Consider the following 25,098-nt stretch of genomic DNA (forward strand, 5'->3'; position numbering starts at 1 on the left):
TACATTGATATTAAAAATGAATTTTTTTAAAAAAAATATATATTATTTTAATATATTTTTAAATAAAAAAACACTTTAAAAAACAATTTCTGCGTACCACACTCCCAAACATGTGCATTTTAAATAAAAAAATACTTTAAAAAATAATTTATGTGTATCATACTCTCAATCATGCGTGACTTTCATTTCTTCTGGTGTGTATAATGACTATAGATATTTAAAAATAAATTAAAAATTAAAAAAATAATTTAATATATTTTTAAATAAAAAATATTTTATAAAACAATCATCATTATCTAATCATTAGATAAGTACCAAGCAAGACACATGCGACGACGAAGAATAAAATAACTTAAATTTCTAATTTTAACGCAGCTATGACCTAACCTTCATAGTTGGGAATTGTTTTCATTTTGTGAAGAGCATGCGTGCTTCGTTTGTTGAGTTTAATTAATTTAACTTACATGTCCTGCCTAATTAATTTCAAGCTCGCCTGTATGGGTTCGTGTTTTTGACTTGCGGCCCCACAACCCCGACCCAAAACAAATTACAGGGCACGAATTTGCCGACGTGGCACGTCAGTAACCGTCCAACCCAACACAGTAGTAATACCCACAACTTCTTAGCGCACGCCACCAAAACGTGACGAATCCACGGGCTCCAGCTCAGCTGTCAGCCTGCCTGCCGTTGCTGCCTTCAGGACGAAGTCAAATGGCGCAAGTACCAATGGGAATCTAGCAAATACGATTCGTTTGACCTCACGGGATCATGTACTCTGCTTGTAGCTCTGTTAAACGATAAAAATTCAATTTTAAATGGAATTTAATTTTTTAAAATATTATAAAAATAAATTGGAGTTGAACTTCTTGGAAGATTGAAAAAATATGCAGTTGCAATTTCTTGAAAGATTTGAAGGTGGCTCGATGGAGGCCCACGCCAGTATTCTAAATTGACTAAAAGGAGGCAAATTGCACAAAATAGAGACTCTCCTCCAATGAAAACACCCCATGGCTGTCTTTTCTTTGCTTTTGTTAGTGAGAGCCAGTTAAACCCTGCTGATGATTTAGATGCTTTGAGCATCCCAGCAGGTTCTCCCATGGTGGAAAAGTCAGGGATCCGTGAGATTTTCTACTCGTTTAAGACGATGGATGAGCATTAGCTGGCTCGACTCCCTTTTTCCTTACAGTGAAATGTATGTTATTTTATGTATGATAAGCGCAGGCACTTTGCTATTGGCGTCTCGTAGCCATTAAAGGTGTTAATGGTTCAAAGTGGTGGAGTCCCTTTCACATTTTCGGCACTCAACCTTGAAGGAAAAGGCTTAAATCAATATATATTCTCTATCAGATTCTCCAGGTTCCAGGTGGGTTCTTGGATACATCACCGACTCTATTTCTTGCTACTATCTAGCTAAATATCTGCTGTGTTCTTTTCTTACCTTTTTTGGGTGAGTTTCGAACACTCCGGGCTTTGCCGACTAAAAACATGGGAAAGTTTGCGGAGCTTCCCTTATCATTGTTGATCAGATTCATTGTTGATTCATCATAACAATTAACAATATGATCAATGAAGATTTTTTTTTTCAATTCAATCCTTTTATTTTCTTACTTTTCTTACTTTCAATCTCATCATGTTTTTTCCTCAATTTTAACTTTAGAATTTTTTAACAACCTATCATGTTATTTTAAACCGAACAAGTTAATTGAATCATGCTAAAGCAACTTTTATGTAATTTAATTTTAAACCAGTAGAGTCAATAGATTTTTTTTCTTATCAATTTTATCCTTTCCTCCTAACTTTATCCTCAAACTTCTTTTAATGGTTGGTCAGATTATTTTTGGACTTGTTAAGTTGATCAGGCAACTCTTACACGATTTGATTTTAAATATGATCTAAGTAAGAAGTTGAGTTATGAAATTTTTTTTACTAGCTGACTAAGTTGTTTATAAACTGTCTAGGTTGACTAGGTCATGTAAAAATTTTAAAATTAACCTATTTTATTAAACTAGATTTAAAACATCAAAAAATTCTCTACAGTTTTAATATGTTTTTGTTACATTAATTTTTTTTAATCCAAACAGTAACATAAACGAGTAACTGAAAACTAGTTTAAACGTCTATGTAATAACACTAATTGTCTTTTTTTAAGAATCAACTTGACCTTTTAATTTGTCAGTATGGACGAGTTGAATCACCAACCCCATACAATATCATAAGATAATAAAAACATATATAATAATTGAATCTGATCAAACTAACATTACACTCCAAAAACTTCACATCAATGATATTATAATTCAATTCAATTAATCCAACTACTTTACGGACAAATATTATTAAGAAAATGGTGTTCTATATGAATATCCATTCTTTTAATTATTTAATAAGATTCCATACTTATCAACTATTAAACGACAGCTTCCATGCGAAGCTCCAAGAACGAAAATTTCAAGCATTGTGTTGTGCCTCCAATGTTTTTGTCATATTTTGTGCAATAAAATAAAATAAAATAATAATAATGAAAAAAAATGCAAGCACAAAAAAAATTAGAATACACCTGAATTCTAGTTTCCTAAACGAGACAGACTTGTCCAACTGGCACACGATCGCCCCCTTATAAAACCAAGCCTCTGCACCATTAAAAGCCTGTCCCATACCGTTTCTTGGGTTGATTGCTGACCACCACCCCCTTCTTTCCCCACCCCGCCCCCTCCGCTCATCAACCCAAGGGACATGGAACCACCACCACAAACCCTGCCGCCGCCACCACTACAAAGAACCTCCTCGATCCCGACCACACTTCTCAACAAATACGAAGTAGGCCGATTATTAGGCCGTGGCAGCTTTGCAAAAGTGTATGCAGCCCGTTCTTTATCCGACAAGACACAGCTGGTAGCGATCAAAATCATCGACAAAACAAAAACCGATGCTGCCATGGAACCCCGCATTATCTCCGAGATCTCAGCCATGCACCGCCTCCAACACCACCCAAACGTTCTCAAGATCCACGAAGTTATGGCTACGAAAACCAAAATCTACCTCGTCATGGAACTTGCCTCGGGAGGCGATCTTTTCTCTAAGATCCGGAAGATGGGCAAACTTAAAGAACCAGCCGCACGTCGTTACTTTCAACAACTTGTGTCTGCCATCCACTTCTGCCATCAAAATGGTGTCTCTCACCGCGACATCAAGCCTCATAATTTGCTCCTTGACGGTAAAGGTAATTTAAAAATATCTGATTTTGGACTCTCGGCGTTAAAGAATGAAGGTGTTAATGGTGGTTTTTTGCTTCAAACGGCTTGTGGGACTCCGGCTTTCACAGCACCGGAAGTTATGGCGCGGCGGGGCTACGATGGATCTAAAGCGGATGCTTGGTCTTGTGGGGTCATTTTGTTCTTTTTATTATCGGCTTCCTTGCCTTTTGATGACAGTAATCTTGCAGTTATGTACAGGAAAATTCATAAAGGAGAATATCAATTGCCTTCTTGTTTACCAAAGTCGGTTAAATCGATTATAAACCAACTTCTCGACCCGAATCCTAATAAAAGAATGAGCATAGAAGCGTTAATGAAACATCCTTGGTTTTTGAAGAAGTTTGAATTACCAACTAAAAGTAGTGTGTTCGAGTCGGATTATAAAGAATATTGTAAATTTGATAAGAGTGCGGCTGGGGGCATTAATGCGTTTGATTTAATATCTCTGTCTTCAGGGTTGGATTTGTCAGGGTTGTTTGAGGTTAAACATGCGAGGGATAGAAGATTTACATCAAGCGAAACGGTGGAAAGAGTAACGGAGAGAGTGAGAGAGGTTGGAGGGAGATTGGGATATAGAGTGGAGGAAGGAAAGGTTGGGGGTGCTATAGGGTTGGGGAAAGGGAGGGTGGGATTGGTGTTTGAGATGTGGGAAATAGTGGAGAAGCTGTTGGTGGTGGAAGTTAAGGTGGTGGAGCGTGGTGGGGTGGAATTTGAGGACCTTCATTGGGGAGAACTGAAAGAAGGGCTTGGAGATGTTGTGCTTCAATGGAATGATGATGCTATGTGAAGAGAGGTTCATGTCGTTCTTCAATGGGATTTGAGGAGATTCGAGCATGTTTCTACCAACAGTGAGCCCAATTACCTGTTCTCGGTGGATGCTTGTATGGTTATTATTGCTCTATTTGGGAATGGAAAACATTAGCTGATCTTTGTACATGAATTTTATTTTTTATCAGTTGTAGAATAATTTTCACTTTTACTTGTGTGTTAGCTTGGTTTGTGATCTTAATTTCCTGGCTTAAGCTAGTTAACTTGTAAATGTGATGATCTCAATTAAGTTGGGTTTAATTCTCTTTGTTTGCCTTTCGATTCTCTAATGTATATCCGTGTTCTTTGATTTGGCATGGCACAAAACCAGCGCTTGACAATATGCAAGATTTTTTTTTTTGCATCAGGAACTGTATAGACGGTGCCTGCTATTTCATTATTGGTGGCGTGGCGTCATCTTCCATTTCAGTTGGTTTTCCTTTCAGTTGGCATAGCATTGTCAACTGTCAGTTCTATGAGACTCGAGATTTCTGTAGCAGGAAACAGATTCTCAGATTCCAAGTGTTAGCATCATGAACCCTGAAACTTCTTACTGCTAACACCATTGATTGTTGATTAGACATTCATCAATTGAATTAAATGCCAGGTAAGGTCACTGGCGAGAAAAAACAAACACTGATGAAATCCCTGCAAGTCATGAGACTCCCGCTCATTGAATGTGACACCTTCTAAAAAACAAGGGAAAAAAAATCACATTTGTTCTAAAAAACTAATAATTTAATTTATTTATTTTTATCTTTCTTGTTTGAAGAAAGCGAGGGTGCAACCTGTGACCGCAGCTTAATTTTTCCACCGAAATTCTGATGAGATGTTAATTATCATCTATCATCTACCTCGGCTAAAGTAGTGAGAGCTATCATCCAAGCCTGTAAACCACTCTGATGATCCTTCTCCGTTGTTGCTTCCCACTTGTCAGCAGGCTTCTTTGATGTTCCGCATTTTATTTAAACAATTTAGTAAATTTGAATTTACAATCATTGGTTGAAAGGCTGCTTCTGCCATTTCCTTGAAAGTCCCCACTACCAATTTGAATCTTCTATCCAATCCCATGCAGACAACCCAGGCACGTTACTATAGCTCAAGAAGTAAGAGGTCCCAATTCTTTCACGTGTTTTGCAATTTGAATGGCTTCCTCGGACCTCGGCCCTCTCAAGTCTTCTACACAAGCACAACATGGTTGCAGAAGTAAACTCATTGAAGTCCCTTTTCTTTCCAAGTTTTAAAAAATATAAATATTGCGCTTGTTTTGACCATTGATAGTTTGCTGCAGCAATCTATCGCACAATTTGAAGAGATACGCATCAGGACCAGCAGCCGAAGACGGAAGCAGTTTGCTTGTCTTCTTTTGTTTCTTTCAAAGCAGCAACCTCGGATAGAGGGCTTGATCTATTTCCAGGCAAACCAGCTCTTATTCTCCTTTCTAATTTACCTAGTTTACAAAGCTTGAGACCACAGCACAATATGGGACGCCTTCACTAACCAGTCGTGCCTCTTGCATCTTCAGAAAATGTTTGGCTTTGGGTGGCAAGTCAGCACCAGTCGAATCAATACCTGGATGATTGGACTAGAGCTAATTTGTTTGGAACTCCTCCTTGATTCTCCATGCTGTCAAACAACAGAGATTCTGCCCCAACCCTTGAGATTTAATCACCATATTTAACCGGAGGATACTCAGCTTCTTCCTCTCACGGCAGATCAGATTCAAAAACATTCAACACTCCCCATAAGCATCAAGGTAGACAGAATAGAACTCTGAACTCATATCCCTCGGAGAAATCTCCTGAAGACCTGAACCGTAGCCATGACTTCTCAAACATCAAAGACTGAAAACAGGTCCAACTTTGGAACACTTGCCCATATAACATCAAATACATATGCTTGAATTTGTTCTTTTGTGTTGCTGAACTTATAAAAAGCATCAGCAGCCTTTTCTGCGAGGGCTCGGTATTGAACAGAAGCAACCACAGTAAGAAAATCTTTGTCCTTCGTTTTGGTTTCACAATGAACATCCAGTTGTTTCACAAGTAAAGAGAGGCGACCGGCTAGCTGACAACCAAAACACCAAGACAGAAAGTGCCATCCAGGTTCCAGACATCATTATATTTTCGAAAGATTTCCTTGATGACAACAGTATACTGACCGACCTGAACGCAGCCAAGAACTTGTCCCATATTCTTTATAGAATCTTTTCTGAAACGGAAAGAAAATTGAAATGAACAGAGAAGAGCTCTAGACACAGAGAGGTACAGATGTTTATCAATGTACAAACAAGCTACAAGTGCATACTAGGATGTTGTTAACATTGTTTGTTTCTGAAACTGAAACAGACTGTGTTGTGTGTCCACAAATGTAGACACGCAAGTTTTACAACAAACACCCACGGAAAAGACGCGACTGCCTGCTAAAAATAATACTGCCTGCCATTATACAGTAACATTCTCTAATTGAAGGCTTTGATGTAACGCTTTTGTTTTTTGTCTTAAAACAATGGTTGTCATGTTTGTGAAAAAGAATTTTTCATTGTTTGATGTCACAACTCACAACTAATGTTCAGAATGCATTTTTCAATATTTTTGGTAAGGTTACCACTTGTGGTTCATTGATCTCAGTCGATCAATTTCAACTGTTGTAATTAAGGTGAAGACAATAGATATACCTGAAAGGCTGAAACTCTCCCTAAAAGATGAGTTCTAGAAACCAATAGCTTAATAAACGTAAATGGAGTCAACTCTCACGCATGCCGCACGTAGCTTAACTCACATACGCAGCACAGACACTGACAGTTGAGGTCAAAGGCACCAACCAGATGGATGATTTGAAAAATGATATTTAAGGTATTAATAAATTTCAGACGCAGTAAACTAATGCAGCTGATGTGATAAATTCTATTTCTTTACCTCATCTCTGAAAGAGGAAGGATCCATTGAATTAGCAACCTGATGTGGTCACAGGCACTGACTTGCAGAAATTCCATTGCTCTGTTTCCCAGCCAAAATGACTACAGATGGAAACCCCATTGAGACGTCATCGAACTCTAATTGAATCAAATCTTGTTGAACATTTGACATATTTTATCAACACAGTAAAAATACAGAAAGTACAGGTTTTATACACTTTACACTTTTGTTGATCTTGCCCATTACACGTTACAACAGTATGCAACTTCCACTACATTAGAAGCAAGAGAAAAGGAATACAGCCCATAACTACAACTTAAATTTACTCGTCATAATCATCATCTATATCAGCTACAGTGGAGAGAGCTAACATCCATGCCTGCAAACCTTTCTGATAATCATTTTTCGTAGTTGCTTCAAGCTTGCTAACAGCTTTCTTTGATATTCCACATTTTACCAGAACAATTCCAAGAGATTTGAATGTACAATCATCGGGTTGAACGGAAGCTTCTACCATTTCCTTGAAAGTTCCCACAGCCTCTTTGAATCTGCCATCCAATGCATACAACCCAAGCACATTATTATAGCTTAACAAGTCAGTCAAAAGTCCCAAGTCTCTCATCTGTTTTGCAATCTGAGTGGCTTCCTCAAACCTCCCAAGTCTTTTGTACATGCACAACATCATTGCAAAAGTAAACTCATTTGTGTTCCCTTTTCTCTTCAAGCTCTCAAAAATATTTTCTGCTTGCTTGACCATGGATTGTTCGCTGTAGAGATCTATCATACAGTTTGAAGAATATGCATCAGGACCAGAATCTGACGACTGAAGCAGCTGATATGTTTCTTCTGCTTCTTTCAAGTACCCGACTTTGGTATAAAGCTTGATTAAGGAGTTGTATATGACTGTATTTCCAGGCAAACCAGCTCTTTTCATTGCATCTACATAACCAAGAGCTTCTTTAACACTTCCAGCATCAGCAAACGCGTTTATCAGTACACCATAAACTATAACATCTGGCTTCACATCAAAACCTATCATCTCGTTATAAAGCCCCTCAGCCTTTTCCAGTTTACCGAATTTCACAAAGCTTGAGATCACAGCACAATAGGAGATGCAATCACTAACCAATCCTGCCTCTTGCATCTTCTTCAGATAATGTCTTGCTTTGTCTGGCAAGTCAGCACCAGCCAAAATTTGTATGATAGAACTATAGCTACATCTATCTGCAAGTACACCATGACTCTCCATGCTGTCAAACAACTGACATGCTTTGTCATATTTCTGCGCTAACCCATATGCTTTAATCATCACATTAAACACGAGGACAGTCAGCATCTTCCCCTCTTGGCAGCTCATGAAAACTTTCTCAGCTTCCAAAATATGGCCGCGCTCCCCATATGCATCAATGCTGGCAGAATAGCACTCAGAACTCATATTCCCCGTGAGATGAAATCTCCTGAACCAAAGCCATGATTTCTCAAGCATCCCAGCTTCTATGTACATTCTAGTCAGAGCAGACTGGGTATACTCATCAATCTCCAAACCCTTTTCATCCATCTCAGACACCAGGTCTTCTGCATCACTGACCATATGCCTTATTGAGAAGGCATACAAGAGTGTGCGGTAACTCACATGATCTGGCACTAATCTAGCCTCCTTCATCCTTTTAAAGTAGCTAGCTGCCATGCTTATATTATCATGCTTAGCATGAAGGGAGATGAGAATATTATACGTCCTTGTGTCTGGTGGGCATCGGAGCTCCTCCATCTTCTGCATAAGTGAACCCGCTTCTTCAAGCTGGCCATGGTTACCACAAATGTGGATCATGGTATTAAAAGTTACAGTTGTTGGCACAATACCTTCTCTAAGCATCTTTGCAAAAGTCTCAGATGCTTCTTTAAGTTGCCCTGCCTTCCCATAAGTGTCAATCAACGTATTGTATGTATATGAGCTCAAAGAAACACTGACCTGCACACCATTCTGCACCCCAGCACTTGCTTTACTGGTTCCTTCATGCTTTATAGACTCACCCAGTGTCCAATTCTTGAAAAACTCTTCCGCCTTTTGAAACTCGCCAGCTTTCTTGTACATTTGTATAACAATTCCCATAGTAACCTCATCTGGTACCATTCCTCGATCATTCATCTTCTTAAGCCAATGAAGTGCCTCTTCTTTGAGGCCACCTTTGCTATAAACATCAATCAAAGTACCATATGTAGAATTGACAGGCAAAATCTGTTTAATTCTCATTTCATTACACAAACATTCAACATGGCTCCAATTTCGCGCTCGCCCAAGAATCCTGAGCATAATATTATAGTGAATCACATTCAACTCATAGCAACCCTTTCTCTTAAACCACTCAAAAATCTCCAAAGCTCTCTCCCAACTAGACTGCTCCTTCAAAATTATGCTCCTCTCTTTGTTACTAAGAGTATCCTCCCATGGCTTCAATGCCTCGTCAAGGTCTTTAATCGTATCAAGAGCTTCCAAAATTGATGGAATACAACCTCCATAATATGCCCATTTCTTCGAACATTTGGTGTGCGCTTTATCAACCGAGCCATTACCATTGAGCCTCTCCAAACCAACCCCAAAACTCTTCTTATTTTCAACTCGAGTACTATTCCTTGAGTTATTTCTCGGTTCTCTATCTGGGTTTTTATTGAAGCTAGGTTTATTTGGAGTAAGTTTGTGATCTGTGTTGAACTTCTTGGGAATTCGTCTATTGGGGATTTCAAGAAGGCTTTGCTCTCTGCGTTTCTTGACAGTTTCAATCTTTTCTAGTGGAGAAAGTGATACTCCTGTGTTTGTGGAGACTGAAGCTCCTGTGATGGGTGAGGTCCTGGGGGAGCTCAATATGTTAAAACAACGGGCATCTAATTGCAGTTTTACAAACATTGTTTCTTTTTGACAAAAGATAAGCACTAAATTCTATGAAATTTTACGGAGCAAGAAAAATTAGTAGTTAGCAATACAGTGGGGGTGTTGGCGGGATTCAGCGTAGTGCTTTAGCAGGATTTTATCTTTACAAAATCGGAATTTCTCTGACAGAGAAGGGAAGGGTAAGATTTTGGAGTTGTAGTCGGGTCTCTGGTCTGGTGCTGATGCTTGACGCTTTTACAAGTGGCCCATTCCATTATCTGGAATACATTTGGGTCTGGGTAGCCCATCAAGCAAAGACATGGCTCACTGCTGTAATTTATCTGAATCACCCACAGTACATAAAGAAGAGCACGTGGGGAGGAAGAGTAGAGTTTTGCTATCAATCCATGCTTATGGTAAGAGTTGAACCCAAGCAACACGCATTGAACGATGAGAAAAAGATCTTTGCCGATGAACCAAACAGTCGTTGGCATTGGTGTGCAAAACCATCGGAATAGTTCATAGTTTCCTTCCAGTGGGAAATTGGACATTTTTTAGCCAAGATCATCATCAAATTGTTCCTGGGTTTAAGATAACTACACCTCTCAAGTGTATTGGCACCATAGGATTGCAGTTACGTTTGTATCGTTTAGATTATTCGAGCTTGACCTTGTGATTTCTTACCTTCTTTCAGTCTTGCCATGCCTCCAAAACCCGAAAATCACGTTAGTGCATTCATCTAGCGATTCGATATCGCCACCACTTCTAACTGCTCCAGAACAGGGTTATAAATTACGTAGGGATGGAAATGGGCCGGCACTCGGCCCCTTAAGTCAAACCCTTGCCCGATCCATTAAAAAAAACTTGTCCGGCCCATTTCATTAATAAATTAAAAGAAACTAAAAGGCCCCAACTTTCACTGTACATTTATTACTGTTCACGTAGAATAACAGTGAAAATGCGATTTTGCCCACATAACGTAATTGGTATTGAAAGCGGGGGTATAGTAATCTTTTTGTAGTTATTTGCATGGTGAAATTATTGATATGCCTTCGAAGGGAAAAAAATAAACTTTGACGTGGCAGGGGCACTTTCAGCATTTTTCATTTTAGATGCGCGGTAAAATACAATGACCTTGGACCAAACATGCTTGTATCTTTTCATTTTGATTTTTTTATAATTATAAAGTTTGACCAGGGATAGTTTAGTATTTTTGCATAAAAAATATTACTTAATCTGATAAAGGCGGTTGCGCGGGTTCTCCCATGGTTTTTTAATTTTCTTTCAGTTTAATCTTTGTTTGGTTTATTTCACCTTTTAAATTTAGTATTCGTTGTTTTAATTTTAATTTTTAATTTTTAATTTTTTAATTATATTATATTTTCAATTATATTTCTTGATATTTTATATCATTTTCTTAATTAATTTTTTTTTACATTCCTCAATATTTTATTTTATATTAGATTTTATCCTTATTCTTTTGATTGCTATTTATTTTGTTTTTAATTCTTTTTTATTAGAACTTTCTTTATCGATTTCATCCCTTGATATTTTATTGATTGGGATTTTGTTAATATTTTTGGGTTACGAGTTTGAAAAATTAGGTTAATTTGGCTTAAATTTTTTTTTCCATACCATTTTTTACGTATAATTTTTGTTGATATAATCCTTTTACAAGATTATTGCAATCTCATGTGTCAAGTCACGAGTTTCGCATGTTTAACTAGTTTTAACTAAGATAATATTTTTTAATTTATTTGTTATTGTTATTGTTGTTACTGTTTTTTTTATCAAATTATTAAATTAATCAAGGTTTTAACTTGATTAATATTTTTTTCTTACTAAAAAAAACACAACCATCTATTGAATATTATTTTTCAAGTTTTAAAAATTTGATACAATCCACGACACCATGTGGATCACCAATCTATTTATACTTGCCCGATATCCACCCATGTGATATTGTTTAATATCCACTTGTACCACTAGCAAATAACTTTTCAAAAAGTTTAATTTCAGTATTTGTAAATTTAAATAAATTAAATTTGGTCCTTAATTTTATTTTTCAATAAATAGTCCCTTATTCTGGAATTTGTTATGTTCAAAGTTTTCATAATAACATCTTAATCCTTGCTTAAAAGATTTTGTGCAATCAAGTCCCTCCATGTCAATTAAAAAAAAATGAATGGACATTAATAAGGTATAAAATTGATACCCATACCTGGAACCCATATATATATATATATATATAACCTTAATACCTATCAGAGAGGACCAAGTAGAGCAGGTATTCATTTCATACCCGAACCATTACCCTTCTCATAATTAAGATTAAAATACACATATATTGAAGCCAGGAAACATATAACTCAATCCTATATTTTGACACAAAACGGTGCTGTTTTCCAGAAAAAATAAGTGATTTTTAAAAAAACATGAGTTCATTTTAGCCATTGATGTTTATTTTTTTCATAAATATGAGTTCATTTTAGCCATTAATGTTTATTTTTTTCGTAAATATGAATTCATTTTGGTCCTTAATTTTGTGTGAAATGGTCCTTAAACTTTAATGTGTTAAAATAGGATCCCGAGGAGAGCATAGATTTTTTGAGTTTCTAGGATCGATTAAAATATATTTTGAGGTTCAAGATTAATTATTAAATGTCCTTTGAGATAATCCTAAGATGTTTGGAGGTTAAAAAATGTATAGAAATTAGGGTTGGAAGGGCAAAACCAGCGCCCCCTGATTTTTCAGCGACATTTGGTAAAGGCGGCGACGCATCGTTCGCCTTTGTTATCGGATCCACACAATTTTTATGGATTGGTCGTGCGCATCCATCCCAAGACCATTTGCGTAGGCATGACGCGCTCCGTGCCTCACCTTCCTCCCGTCCTTTCCTAGTTTCCTTTCCTATTCTTTTACTTTTCCATTATTTATTATTTTCAAAATAATTGTTTTCTCGGTAGATAGTCAATGGTTATTTTGTGATTTTTTAGGCCTATTAAATAAGATTAAGCACCCGCCCACCATCCTTCTAATATTTATTTACGTGGGAGCCTTTCAAGGTCGTTTTCACCTTCTTCCAATTATTGACTCTTATAATTGGATTTTTTTTTTGTAAATAATTAATTGATTGGTTTTTCAATTAATCAAAATTAAACGTATTCATAGGATATATTTAAACTTAAACATAAAATACACACATGGTGTTAAATACCGCACAATACATATTAAATTAAAAAAACTCTCACAATTATTATTGATTCATTTTTATTTCATCAGCTTAAAATTCTTAAATTAATTAAAATATTAAAACAGATTTTATAGATTTACTTGGGCGTACTGCTCATTTATTACTATGAAGAACGATTGCTTACAATACTTGCTGGATCATGCTCCAAGGTTAATGCAGGTTCGGTAGTTCAGGGTGTTTTTTCAATTAAAATTTTATTAAAATAAAATTTATTTATTTTTAACAATAAAATAATACAAAAACACTTTTAAAAAATATTAATTTAATATATTTAAAATATAACATTAAAAAATAATTAATTTTTTTTTTAAAAAAACGCTGTTACACCGAAAAACAATCGGTCTCTTGAGCATAGGTTGATTATCGCGATTTGCAATAATAAACTGCCACGTCAACACAATGGAAACTCCATGAACACGTGTTGCAAAGAATCCTAGGTTGTACACGCAAACTCCTACGAAGCAGAGTAACTCAATCATTTTTCTTAACAGAAATAACGAGATAAAAATGAATGGCGGGCATTTAATTCAAAAGGCTCAAGCTCAACTCATAGAAGCGGATAAGGGAGGGCAAAAAAAAAAATGGCAGCGACTTCATCACTCTCAATTCTGTTGGCAAATCCAGTCCCTAAAATCAGCTGTAATAACCAAATTGGAAATATGGTTAGTGCTTTTAACCAGAGAACCATCAAGAAATTGGGAACTAAATATGGTTCAAGAACCAGATTGAATGCAGCTGGGTTGTCTGAGATTGAGCCTGACCTCAATGAAGATCCTAGAGACCGTTGGGCCACTCCTGGTGTTGATGCTGTATGCGTCGTTTTATCTTCTATGTTAAGCGTATGTGTATTTAGTTTGTGTCTGTATGTTTGGTCTTGCTAATTAATACAGCTGGTTGTTATAATTTTTTCAGGAAGATTTCAAGTATGGAGAGTGGGATGGGCATCATACTTACTTTGAAGGCCAAGACAAAAGTATGTTTTTGTTTGTATGAGATTTTTGCTAAGATTTACTAAGGGTTTGAATCAGTCGAATTAATTAATTAGGGGTGTTACGTGTCTGGTCTTCAATAACAAAAGCATGATTACGTTTTTTAATGTATTAAAAATATAAGCAATACCTAATTCTTAATGGGATGTTTATTCAGGAACATACTGGGAAATACTAAAAGAAGAATATACTTCAACAGAGCCCCCAACGGGTTTTCAAGGTATAATAAATGCCACAAAATTTTGGATTACAGTGTCCTGTAGATTAGAATTTAAAGGTGTTATGTAAACTGTTCAGGTGTAAATTTTTGGGCTTGATATTTCACCATTAATGGCTTGCAGGGTTTATTTCATGGATCTTCCTTCCAGCAGTTGCTGCTGGGATGTATTTCAATGTGCCGGTAAAATCTAATTCAGACTCAGCTTCCATGCAAGATTTGATTATTAAACCTACTGTCGACAGGCTTCTTCAGGATGAAAAATTAAGAACATGACCTCAATTCTATGATTGACACAGTTAATTAATCTTTGATCTTATCTTTCAGGGGGAGTATCTGTTCATTGGAGCAGGTCTATTTGTGTTTATTTTCTGTGTGATTGAGATGGATAAACCCGACAAGCCACACAACTTTGAGCCCCAGATATACAATATGGAGAGAGGAGCTCGTGACAAGTTAATAGATGACTATAATACCATGAGCATATGGGACTTCAATGAGAAATACGGAGACCTCTGGGATTTCACCATAACAAGGGAAGACATAACCAAGAGATAATTTTACCTTGGCAGCAAGAATTGTCATTGTATTCGTTCTGTAAGTAAGTGACATTGTTGAAAGGTATAGTTTATATTTCCCAATTTTATTCCACTGTTTCTTCGTATATAGATGGCCTATGACGTTACTTAAGCCGTGAATGAAGTCAGGATGTTTTGGAAACATGATGTTAACTTTTCACATGAACACACACAGAGCAAATGCCCATATTTTTTGTGTTGGATTTCTTTCCTTTTTTGTTGCGAGTGTGTTGATGGAAGAGAAGTCGGTTTTTCAGAATTCAGACGTTTATTTTTCTACCACTGATTGGTTGAATTTTGTCCTAAAGAAGTTGAGATTCACTAATGTGTAACCAAGAAGAAGCATGTTATAAATTGGCTTTAGGTTAATGTTTTTATATGGAAGAGTTTACGTGTGTGACCATGGGTACACGCTAGAGTTCTTAAGGGGTAGGAAGTCAGAAAAAGTGGCTTTGACGTTTCAAGAGTCAAATTCCACCACCATTTTCTCCAGAAGGCAGTTACCTCGGAATTTTTATGCTATCTTTAATTATAATCATGATTTCTCATTTTTTTAATCATCAAGATTCGTTGTCCTTGGTGGGGCAGCATTAAAGTTACCCCGGGAAGTGTTCTATTGAAAATGACGACAAGACGGCACTTGTGATGCCACAAAACTGAGATCTGAAGTTGGAGCGACTGCTGTAGTTTTTATTTTGAATTTTGTTAGCTTGTTAGTATTCTCAATAAAATACCAAAACTTAGCCCTGGAAAAAGTGTCTTTGGGGAAACAAAGAGCAGCTATTTCAGCTGAGGATGTGTAGATTCTTTAGAGCAGAAATCTCTGCTGTTATTTGCAGTTACTGTTAGCTGCTTGCAGTAGAATCTCCTTAAATCTTACATTTTGTACCCTTTCATGCTAGAAATGGATGTGTTTGAGTGTAGTCTTTATCTTTTGAGTTCTGCTTCGCTTATTTATCACTCACTGGAATGCCTTCCACATTATTCCCAGCTAAAGTCGAGAACTTAAAACCGATCTTGAAACGCTATCTTTTGTTGTCAGCTCAGATTCCCATCTATTTCAAGTTTTTGAAAATTATGTAGTTTGAAAATCCGGTTGCGTGAAATGGTTAAACCACTGTAACTATCTTTATGAATTTTAAAAATGATTTAGTTTGCAAATTTCACCTTGACTTGATCTTGTTTACTTTTCCAAATGCTTACTGTATTATTCCCTCAGCTTGAACGTTTCCCCCACTGCAAGGTCATACAATTCGGCCATCTTAAGCCATATACATGTAGCTTTGCAGTTTGCATAGGGGGTCTGGATGTTTTAGAGTTTGTCCTAAACCAGGCTCTTATCTTATCTTTCTTCTCTTATGAATTGAAAGCTCGAATCAAGCTCTCTATGCGCTTAATTTCTTCTTTCGATTCGAAATTAGTTGGAAAATAAGACAAAACTGGTGGATACATACCCCTGAGCTTGATGCCCATGTCCATCCAATGAAGCTTACCTAAAATCCTTGAAGGTGGGATCCACAAGGCAGTTGGACCCATTTCACTGTCCTAAAATCTTGACTACAATTTTGACAAAGAGAGAGTTTGCACTTCCACTATCTCTTGAAACTACGGGGTATAAAATCTGTGTCTTCTTTAATACAAAACATTGCAAGGCAGAAAGGCAGAACAACCAAGCCAAAAATGACAGCCAAATCCCATCTAGTCTTCTCTCTCCTCTTTTTTATCTATTACAGTACTATCCTCCACCATTTGCAAGCCCAACCAAGCACCGAAGGATTCACCTGCACAGCCAATCAGAGTTCCTTTCCATGCCAAACCTATGCCTTCTACCGGGCTACAGCTCCTAACTTCCTTGACCTTTCCTCAATCGGTGACCTTTTCTCGGTTAGCCGCCTTATGATATCAAAACCAAGTAACATCTCCTCTCCAGCCTCTCCTCTCATCCCCAATCAACCCTTGTTTGTCCCTTTATCATGTTCTTGCAACACCATGAATGGCACTAGTATCTCCTTTGCAAACATCACATATACCATAAAGCCAAATGACACTTTCTACCTTGTCTCAACTGAATACTTCGGAAACCTTACTACCTACCAGTCTGTTGAACTTGTTAACCCTACGCTTATCCCCACACTACTCCAAATAGGAGTAGAAGTGATCTTTCCAATATTTTGCAAGTGTCCTAATCAAACTCAATTGCAAAACAAGGTGAATTATCTGGTATCTTATGTGTTTCAGCCTTCTGATAACTTATCATCAGTTGCTTCAACATTTGGAGTCGAAACACAATCTATTGTGGATGCTAATGGCAATAACATAAAGCCTTTTGATACCATATTCATACCAGTAAATCAACTTCCACAACTGGCACAACCTACGGTTTTTCCTTCTTTGGCGCCTTCTGGGAAGACTCAGAGGAAAGGTTTGATCATAGGATTAGCAGTTGGACTAGGAATTGCCGGGCTTTTGTTGGTCTTCGTAAGCGGGGTTTGTTTTTATAGAGACGGTGTATTGAAGAAGAGAAGGGATTTTGAGAGAGATGATCAGGAGAAGCAGAGGATGCAGTTCAATGGAGGAAGGAAAGGGTTGCAGGATATAGAAGTGAATTTGATGGCAGATGTTTCAGATTGCTTGGATAAGTACAGGGTCTTTAAGATTGATGAACTGAAAGAAGCTACTGATGGGTTCGGTGAGAATTGCTTGATTGAAGGATCTGTGTTTAAAGGGTCCATAAATGGAGAGACCTATGCCATCAAGAAGATGAAGTGGGATGCCTGTGAGGAGCTCAAGATATTGCAGAAGGTAAGATCTTTTTCACTAATTACTGTATATACTCCAGCCTTCACTGTTTCTTTGGTTTCCAATGAAATAGTAGGATCAGGGACACAGTTGCATGAACCTCAGTTGTTTCCATACTTTTACAGTTCACAAGGATTCAGCGTTTATAGCACAATTAAAGATGAGTTAGAATTTATATTTCACAAGTTCGCAATTCATGCTAGCGATTCAAGTTCCAGCAGAGCAGAGTTCTGGCCCTTCCCTAGCATGATAAACTTCTGGTCTTGACCTAAACTCCCAAGTAGCAACATAGATGATGATGATGTCCATGATCTCATCTGTTTGATTTGTGTAGCCATGGATATGTTGTGCAATAGGAAATTGTAGCATAAACCTAAATGCAGGGGCTGTAATGAGAAATATAGAAAAATGTGGGATTAAAAATTGAAACATCCAAATAAAATAACGACACCGGTGTATGACTTTCATTAAATTTTGCAACTGTCTAATTTTATATTGGTTAGGTGAAGTAACGTTTGTATTTAGCAGGTTTAAGGTTTAAAATGGGGTGGCATTTTAATTTGTTTTCAGCTGTTTAATAATTGGAGTAGATGTCTTAATCCATGGTCAAGTTTTCAATATGCTCTCATGTTCTTAATTATATTTATTATATCTTGTATAATATATATATATATATATATATATATATATATATATATATATATATATATATGACTAATTCTGCAGATAAATGAATGTACCTAACTGCAAATATTTGAAATTAATAAATAAATAAACGAATAATCCCATTGCCATCAAGTTCCTGTAATAGCTTCGCATATATTTTATTCATAAGCTATTTTTTTTTAGCTTCATTGGTGGACAGTTTGGTTTGGCTTCGGCTGTTTACTTTTATACTGTTTAGCATTGAGTTTCAATTTATTTTTTTATTAAAATTTAAATTAATTTTGTTTTAAATTAATTTTTTAGTATTTTTATATTATTTTAATGTGTTGATGTTGAAAATTAATTTAAAAAAATAAAAAAAATTATATCAATGTATTTTTTTATAAAAATTATTATGAAAAATAACCATTAGTAAAATATCATATCTTCAGCTTAAACAGCTCCAGACTGTTAATTGTCCAAAAGCAAGAACTTGGATGTAGGATTGGCCCCATCTCATGGCCATGAAACAATTTCCTTGCCAATAATAAAAAAGATGTTGATTAGTTGAATGCAACAATCCTGACCATGTTCAAGCTTGAAATGACGAGGAAGGATGATAAGCATTAGGTGAAGTTTATTTCAGAGAGATCTAGACTGAAATGCTTAAAATAGCGCAGTGATATAATTGCCAAGTATCTACCAAATTAAAGTTTATTTATTTTTTGTAATTCATGGGATCTTTTCTCTTCCTGTGAAAATACATTTTCATATTGCTACGTGAAAAAAACTCACTGTTTCCTTTGTTTGAAGGTAAACCATGGCAACTTGGTGAAGCTAGAAGGCTTTTGCATAGACCCTGAGGATGCAAATTGCTATCTGGTCTACGAGTACATCGACAATGGCTCTCTGCATTCGTGGTTGCATGGTAACGAGAAAGAAAAACTAAGCTGGAAAACAAGGTTACGCATTGCAATTGACGTTGCAAATGGTCTCCAATACATCCATGAGCACACTAGGCCAAGGGTTGTACACAAAGACATTAGAAGCAGAAACATTCTCTTAGACTCGAGCATGAGAGCCAAAATTGCCAACTTTGGACTGGCAAAATCAGGCTACAATGCCATAACAATGCACATTGTCGGCACCCAAGGCTACATTGCACCTGAATATTTAGCTGACGGTGTGGTGTCAACAAGAATGGATGTTTTCTCATTTGGTGTGGTTTTGCTTGAGCTAATCTCAGGCAAAGAAGCAATTGACGAAGAAGGCAAGGTTTTGTGGGCAGAAGCTAGTGGAATTTTGCAGGGAAATGTTGAAGAGAGGAAGGTGAAGAGATTGACACCATGGATGGATAAGGTTCTATTAGAGCAGTCATGCTTAATGGAGAGTGTAATGAATGCAATGGTTGTTGCAATTGCTTGCTTGCATAGAGATCCATCAAAGAGGCCCAGCATGGTGGATATTGTTTATGCCTTGTGTAAGACTGATGATCTGTTTTTTGACATCTCAGAAGACGTATTGTCAGACCCTCAGGTAATGGCAAGATAAGTTATTATCATTTTTAGGATCTGGAGATAAGATTTTGGTGGTTAAGGATTTTATATGTATATATATGAGCTTTGATAATATGATGTAACATACGTATGATTACAAAGTTAGTTGTATAAAATCTTCTGGAACCGTATAATGCCATTTTGTACCTGAACAAAAATGGACCTTGCTGTGTTTAAAAGGCGTTTGGGATTAGGAACCCTGTAATGCTACCCTGTTCTTGAACAAATTGAAGTTGGCGGTGCTGTTTTTCTTGTCCATCCCTTGTTCCAGGCATCTTTAGCCTATGGGCGTACTCCTTTTAAGACCCTTTGCACCGAATCTACCTTGAAGAAAAGTTGGCATTCTTCCTAGCCAGCTGCTGCAGTGGCTCCTGCAAATTAATCTGCATATCAAGCTCTCTAAGAACTCATACAAAATCAAAGTCAATGATTTCAAGGCTTGTCGTTTAGAATCTTTTACAAAATTGTCAATGCTAGTCTATATTAGATGAAGCAATTATTTGAGTTTTGAGAAATAAATCAATTAGTCTCGCTTGTTTCAAGAACTAATTATTTAATCTTTTTTGTTCTATTTACGTTCTTTTCTCAGTTTTTTTTAATTAGTTTTTGAAACTAGAAAACTAGTCATTTGTGTCCTTCTAACCTGAGGACAACCCATTGTAATCCCAGAAAACAGTAAAACACCTTGACCCCACAAACATCATCTCAAATTTAATGCTATACCCAAAATGCGCAAAAAGAATGCTAAATTTTTCTTGCTCTCTTTTCTTGTGCTGGACACTAGAATGGTTGGCCTGGAACATGTAGAAACAGCTGGTCCTTCAATGTCAGGTCACGATTTCTGTTACAAACTTGATCAGCTTTGGATCTCTTTGAGTGATGCGAGAGTGGGCCTGTCCCACATCTGCCTATAGCCACCATTTGACCTGCTGAGTGATTACTTGCATAAACGTAGCAATTTATGTGCAAACCCACTGTGAATTTGATAGGTTTTTTGATATCCCAAATTAAGGAGTTTGAAGTGCATGGTTTATATGAAATTTGATGAGATAGTGTATTCTATCTTAAGAAACAGATAAAAGATATGGGTTTTAGTGTTTTACCGATCATGAACGCTCAATGAAATAAATTAAAAGGGAGATAACGAGGCTTAAGCTTCCTTCTTTTTTTTCCAGAAAGGATAGCTCATGCTTGGTAAATTACCTGTGAAGTAAAAGAAGAAAAAAGAAAACTTAATTTCATCGCGTGTTTGTAAATAAAAGACAGAGTCTTGACGAAATTCAATATGAAAAATATAATAAGACAAAGACACGGACAGAAGCACTGATTGAAGAAGACAAGTCGAAGCAAGACGAGGCAGCGTGCACTCATCAGTCATTTCATAAATCTGGTCGGCTGGGCTTGTCCCTACCGGATAATTATAGTTTTGAAACCGATCCGGTGATTGATCGAATTTGATCAGGTTATGAGTAAGATAAATTGACCCGGGTTAAAAAAAAAAAGCAAAGAATAAAGAAAAGACGAAAGAGAGATGGCATCTTTCCATCTACAAGACTAGTTAACATTTTTTTCTTTTGATATGTTAGGTAGCCATCGAGCTGCGTAAATTTTCAAGGCCTCCCCTATGAGACTAGATGGTATCTTTCCACCGGACTTGACTGCTATCATGGTTCTCCAATACAGGTCTATGCCTAATTCTGCCATATCTTCAGCCCACCACGACGGTTTATGTCTCTGGCTCTCTGCAAAAGCAAACCTTTCCCGATCCATGTCAACCCAACAATGGAATGAATTTTAAGCAAACCATTGTTTGCAGCACCAAGGCATAAGTTACATGTCTCCCTCCAATAGCCTGTACCAGATCTCCCAGCAGGAACATGGTCAGAAGAACTTAAATTTTTACCAAGATTATATCCATTGCTTCTTCAAAGGTACAACCACCTGAATACTCTGTTCCACTAGTCTTTAGATCCAATTTGTTAACTAGAGAACCTAACGCCTGAGCGGCGTAACATAGCCCTTAAGGAACACAATCATGAGAAAATACAGTGTTGTTCTTATATTCGGAATGCGTGTTTGAGGATGAAGTGCTATAAATACTGATGTAAATAAAGAATGAATCCACTCATCTCTACTGGAAAATTTGTCCGTTTCTTGAGTGTCTTCTCACTCTTCTAGTTGAGCTTGAAGAGAGGACAAGGAATCCTTTGTTGATAAGAAAGTGCTGGATGAGAGTACAGTATAAGCTTTATCAATTATTATGTTCTGGCTTTCCACTGAACAAGAGGCAACAGCAAGCGACGTAGTTTCATGTTTATATATATATATAAGCAGGGTCTCAGCCAGGTTTATCCGGATTATCCAGGTTTCGGGTCGATTGAATTTTACCCGGTTAACTTCCCAACAAATTTTTACTTAGATTTTGATTTGTTTCAAGTCCAGATCGGCTAAGTCTCATGTTGACCCACCAAGTTGATGTGAGTATCAAAACTAAATGTATAACCAGGCAAATAATTTCGCATATTTGCAAGAATGTGACAATTTATCAGTATATTTTAAACAATTTTTTTGTTTTACCCCAGAGCGCATTTTTTTCTTACAAAGGACCGACTCCTTAGGGAATCCGAAAACAGGTTTAGTGCCCAGGTTCCCGTGTCTAGTGTCGGGAGCCTCGCGCCCAAACATCGCGACCTGGGCCCAGGCTTGTCTCCTTGCCCAACACCCGATCCTTTGAGATATTTTTATGGAACCAGGCTTTTTAGCCAGGATCGAAAGTGCCAAGGGAATCTAGGCATTCTACCATTGAAGAGTTGTATATTCCTTGATTTATTTCTTGTAATGCAACATCCCAATTCAAAAGGTGCAAACTTCACTTACGCTCCTAGATACTAGATGTACAAGAGTTTTTTAATTTCCAATCATATTTTTATTTTATTAATTTATATATTAAAAATATTTATCCCTTAATTAATACTTGTATAAAAAATATTTATCTCTTATTAATATATAAGTAATAAATATTTATTCTAACCTCTTTTTTCAAGTCAGAAACAAGATTCAAGGAGTATACAATTTAAAACTTAATGTTTTTTTATTATATTTATTATACTCTTTCCTCTTACAGATAGTAATTTAAATATATGAGGATTTTCATATTCATAAAAAAAAAATATTTCGCAAGTAATATAATTTTTACATCAAATTATTACCTTTATTTGTTATGAAAAACAGATATAATAGAATGAATACATGATTAAGCACAGAAAAAGCCGTATTCTTGTTATTAAGCACCGTAAAATTTGGAACGGTGCGGTATGTTATAAATCTTTAAATGCTTGAAATCCACAGTCGCAGGCAAAATGTTGAAAGCAACGCATTCGGAGGCTCCTTGAATTTTGGATTCATTGACCAATTCATCCCACGCACATCATTGGATGGATGGGGATCCCCAAGCGGTTGCTTTTACCTATTATCTAATACATCCAGAAGATCTGGGAAAGCTTACATAGCTTTACTATTTATCCTGCCTTCTTTTTTCATTTTTCAAACTATTTTTCCTTTCTATTATCTTGCTAGATGAAATTAGTATTGCAATTATGATATAATTACCAGATTAAAAGAAACAAGATGTAATTGTAAACTATTAAGAGAATATATGACTAACCCTAAATTTATAATAATTTTTATTTTGATTCAAAAGTTTATTTTTTTTATTCTCTAATTATGATATAATGGTCCCATTCAATAATGAAAGTTCAATGTTGGTGGATTTTCTCTCCAAATATGTATGAAAAAAAGATCAAGTTTCATTGTAATTCTTTTAGTTCGGTTGATTTCAGATTTCTTGGTTAATTTTAGATTATTTTGATATTAATAGATAATTTAGAAAGATTTTTATAGTATTAAATACGTGTATTTAGATGAAAATAGTTTGAAAAATAGATTTTTAACCTAAAAATCACACCTCATAATTTTCAAGTCATCATAGTGACAAGTGTAGATGGTAGACTGGGTAACTATAGATGACATATCTTATTCCCCAACAAATAACAAATCACTTTTTCAAAAAAAAAAACAACTAAATTCTTTTAAGCCATGGTATATTAGGTTACTCAGGTCCAAGCCTTAACATATTTTTTTTTCACTTTTAACATTGAGTTTTTGTTTATAATGAATATTATTGGTTTTTTTAATTTAATTAATTAATATTATTTTCAAAATCCAAATCGTTTTTTGTTGGTGGTATATCTTGTTTTTTTTACTCCTTACCCTTGATTTTTGTTTTTTTTTCTTGTTTTTATTTTTATTCCTCTTTAGATCCATTAAGCTAATAATATCATACCAAGTCAAGTTTTATATAAATTAATTTAAAATTTAAATTAAAAAAAATCAAATCAAGAATTTTTAAGTTTCACCTAGGAACCCATTTTAGATTAATGGACACTGACAAAGTTTCCCGCCACCTGAATATTTTTCTACACGTTGAAGAAAGTTCCGCTCCATCCACAGCGGAGCTCGACCGGTCATCTAGCATATTACTAATTTTATTACAAGAATGATAGTTTAATAGATAAAGAGGAAATGATTTCGAAAATCAAAAACATTTTTTTTTTATCCTGTTGATAAAAACTACTCTTTCTTTCCTACTTTTCTTGAATTCACTCCAAATACAGGGAAGGAAACCATGACGAGTTCGACAAAGGATAGTGACTCAGTGGACGAACCTGGAACCTGGATAAATTCATACCAGTATCGTCGGTGGTCCATGAAAACTTTGCAAGAAGTCAACATCTTATCTTGACAGTGTTTTGCTTGGTTTAGATATGCCGAGCAGGCTCCTCCGGTGTTCCCCTTTCCTTTTCACTCTGCCCTCGTAACCAGACTACCATGCCTTGATGGCAATCTAAACCTAAATATTTTCCACATTACCCACGTTTCTAATTGGTAATGCCATAAATTTTTCTATTAATATCTCAAAATCCCCCGGTTCTGAAAAATAATTTAATTAAATTTGCTTCTTAATAATTATAAATTCAAGTCATCTTAAAATTATTAAAAATTATATAATTATTAATTTCAAAACTTATAAAATTAATTAAAATATATGTAAGCTAATCTAAATATTTATATTAATAAAAAAATATATATCTCACCATCGCACTTGCAAGTTGCAATATTTGTTAGGTATGTGAGCGTGGCGGTACTTTTTATTTTT

General features: G+C 36.0%; 4 protein-coding genes across 5 annotated transcripts; 3 read left to right on the plus strand and 1 right to left on the minus strand.

The window, feature by feature from the left end:
• Positions 1-2,642: 2,642 nt before the first annotated feature.
• LOC133697664 (CBL-interacting serine/threonine-protein kinase 4-like) lies at positions 2,643-4,337 on the plus strand. The gene has a single exon (XM_062120378.1). The coding sequence runs from the start codon at positions 2,734-2,736 to the stop codon at positions 4,039-4,041; it is 1,308 nt and encodes a 435-aa protein (XP_061976362.1). The 5' UTR covers positions 2,643-2,733; the 3' UTR covers positions 4,042-4,337.
• A 2,783-nt stretch (positions 4,338-7,120) lies between these two features.
• On the minus strand, positions 7,121-10,136 carry LOC133696108 (pentatricopeptide repeat-containing protein At3g23020-like). The gene has a single exon (XM_062118157.1). The coding sequence runs from the start codon at positions 9,879-9,881 to the stop codon at positions 7,302-7,304; it is 2,580 nt and encodes an 859-aa protein (XP_061974141.1). The 5' UTR covers positions 9,882-10,136; the 3' UTR covers positions 7,121-7,301.
• A 3,476-nt stretch (positions 10,137-13,612) lies between these two features.
• Positions 13,613-15,025, plus strand: LOC133696594 (photosynthetic NDH subunit of subcomplex B 5, chloroplastic). 2 transcript variants are annotated; one of them, XM_062118816.1, is made up of 5 exons: positions 13,613-13,938; positions 14,012-14,072; positions 14,246-14,308; positions 14,430-14,488; positions 14,633-15,025. In XM_062118816.1, exons 1-5 carry the CDS (start codon positions 13,681-13,683, stop codon positions 14,861-14,863), a joined length of 672 nt encoding a protein of 223 aa, XP_061974800.1. In that variant the 5' UTR covers positions 13,613-13,680; the 3' UTR covers positions 14,864-15,025. The 2 variants fall into 2 exon arrangements, with proteins under 2 accessions (XP_061974800.1, XP_061974801.1); XM_062118817.1 differs by having other exon boundaries at positions 13,615-13,908.
• A 1,319-nt stretch (positions 15,026-16,344) lies between these two features.
• Positions 16,345-20,141, plus strand: LOC133696766 (serine/threonine receptor-like kinase NFP). Its single transcript, XM_062119041.1, has 2 exons — positions 16,345-17,685; positions 19,141-20,141. The coding sequence occupies exons 1-2, from the start codon at positions 16,564-16,566 to the stop codon at positions 19,876-19,878; spliced, it is 1,860 nt and encodes a 619-aa protein (XP_061975025.1). The 5' UTR covers positions 16,345-16,563; the 3' UTR covers positions 19,879-20,141.
• Positions 20,142-25,098: the final 4,957 nt, after the last annotated feature.

Source organism: Populus nigra, chromosome 6 (assembly GCF_951802175.1).
Source record: "Populus nigra chromosome 6, ddPopNigr1.1, whole genome shotgun sequence".
NCBI classification, from domain to species: domain Eukaryota; kingdom Viridiplantae; phylum Streptophyta; class Magnoliopsida; order Malpighiales; family Salicaceae; genus Populus; species Populus nigra.

What these genes read in the sequence shown, in the direction of transcription:
- LOC133697664 (XM_062120378.1), top strand. Translation starts at nt 2,734, where the DNA reads ATGGAACCACCACCACAAACCCTGCCGCCGCCACCACTACAAAGAACC.
- LOC133696108 (XM_062118157.1), bottom strand. Translation starts at nt 9,881, where the DNA reads ATGTTTGTAAAACTGCAATTAGATGCCCGTTGTTTTAACATATTGAGC.
- LOC133696594 (XM_062118816.1), top strand. Translation starts at nt 13,681, where the DNA reads ATGGCAGCGACTTCATCACTCTCAATTCTGTTGGCAAATCCAGTCCCT. An exon ending in CTTTGAAGGCCAAGACAAAA is followed by an intron (nt 14,073 to 14,245) that starts GTATGTTTTTGT and finishes ATGTTTATTCAG; the next exon opens with GAACATACTGGGAAATACTA. An exon ending in GCCCCCAACGGGTTTTCAAG is followed by an intron (nt 14,309 to 14,429) that starts GTATAATAAATG and finishes AATGGCTTGCAG; the next exon opens with GGTTTATTTCATGGATCTTC.
- LOC133696766 (XM_062119041.1), top strand. Translation starts at nt 16,564, where the DNA reads ATGACAGCCAAATCCCATCTAGTCTTCTCTCTCCTCTTTTTTATCTAT. An exon ending in AGCTCAAGATATTGCAGAAG is followed by an intron (nt 17,686 to 19,140) that starts GTAAGATCTTTT and finishes CTTTGTTTGAAG; the next exon opens with GTAAACCATGGCAACTTGGT.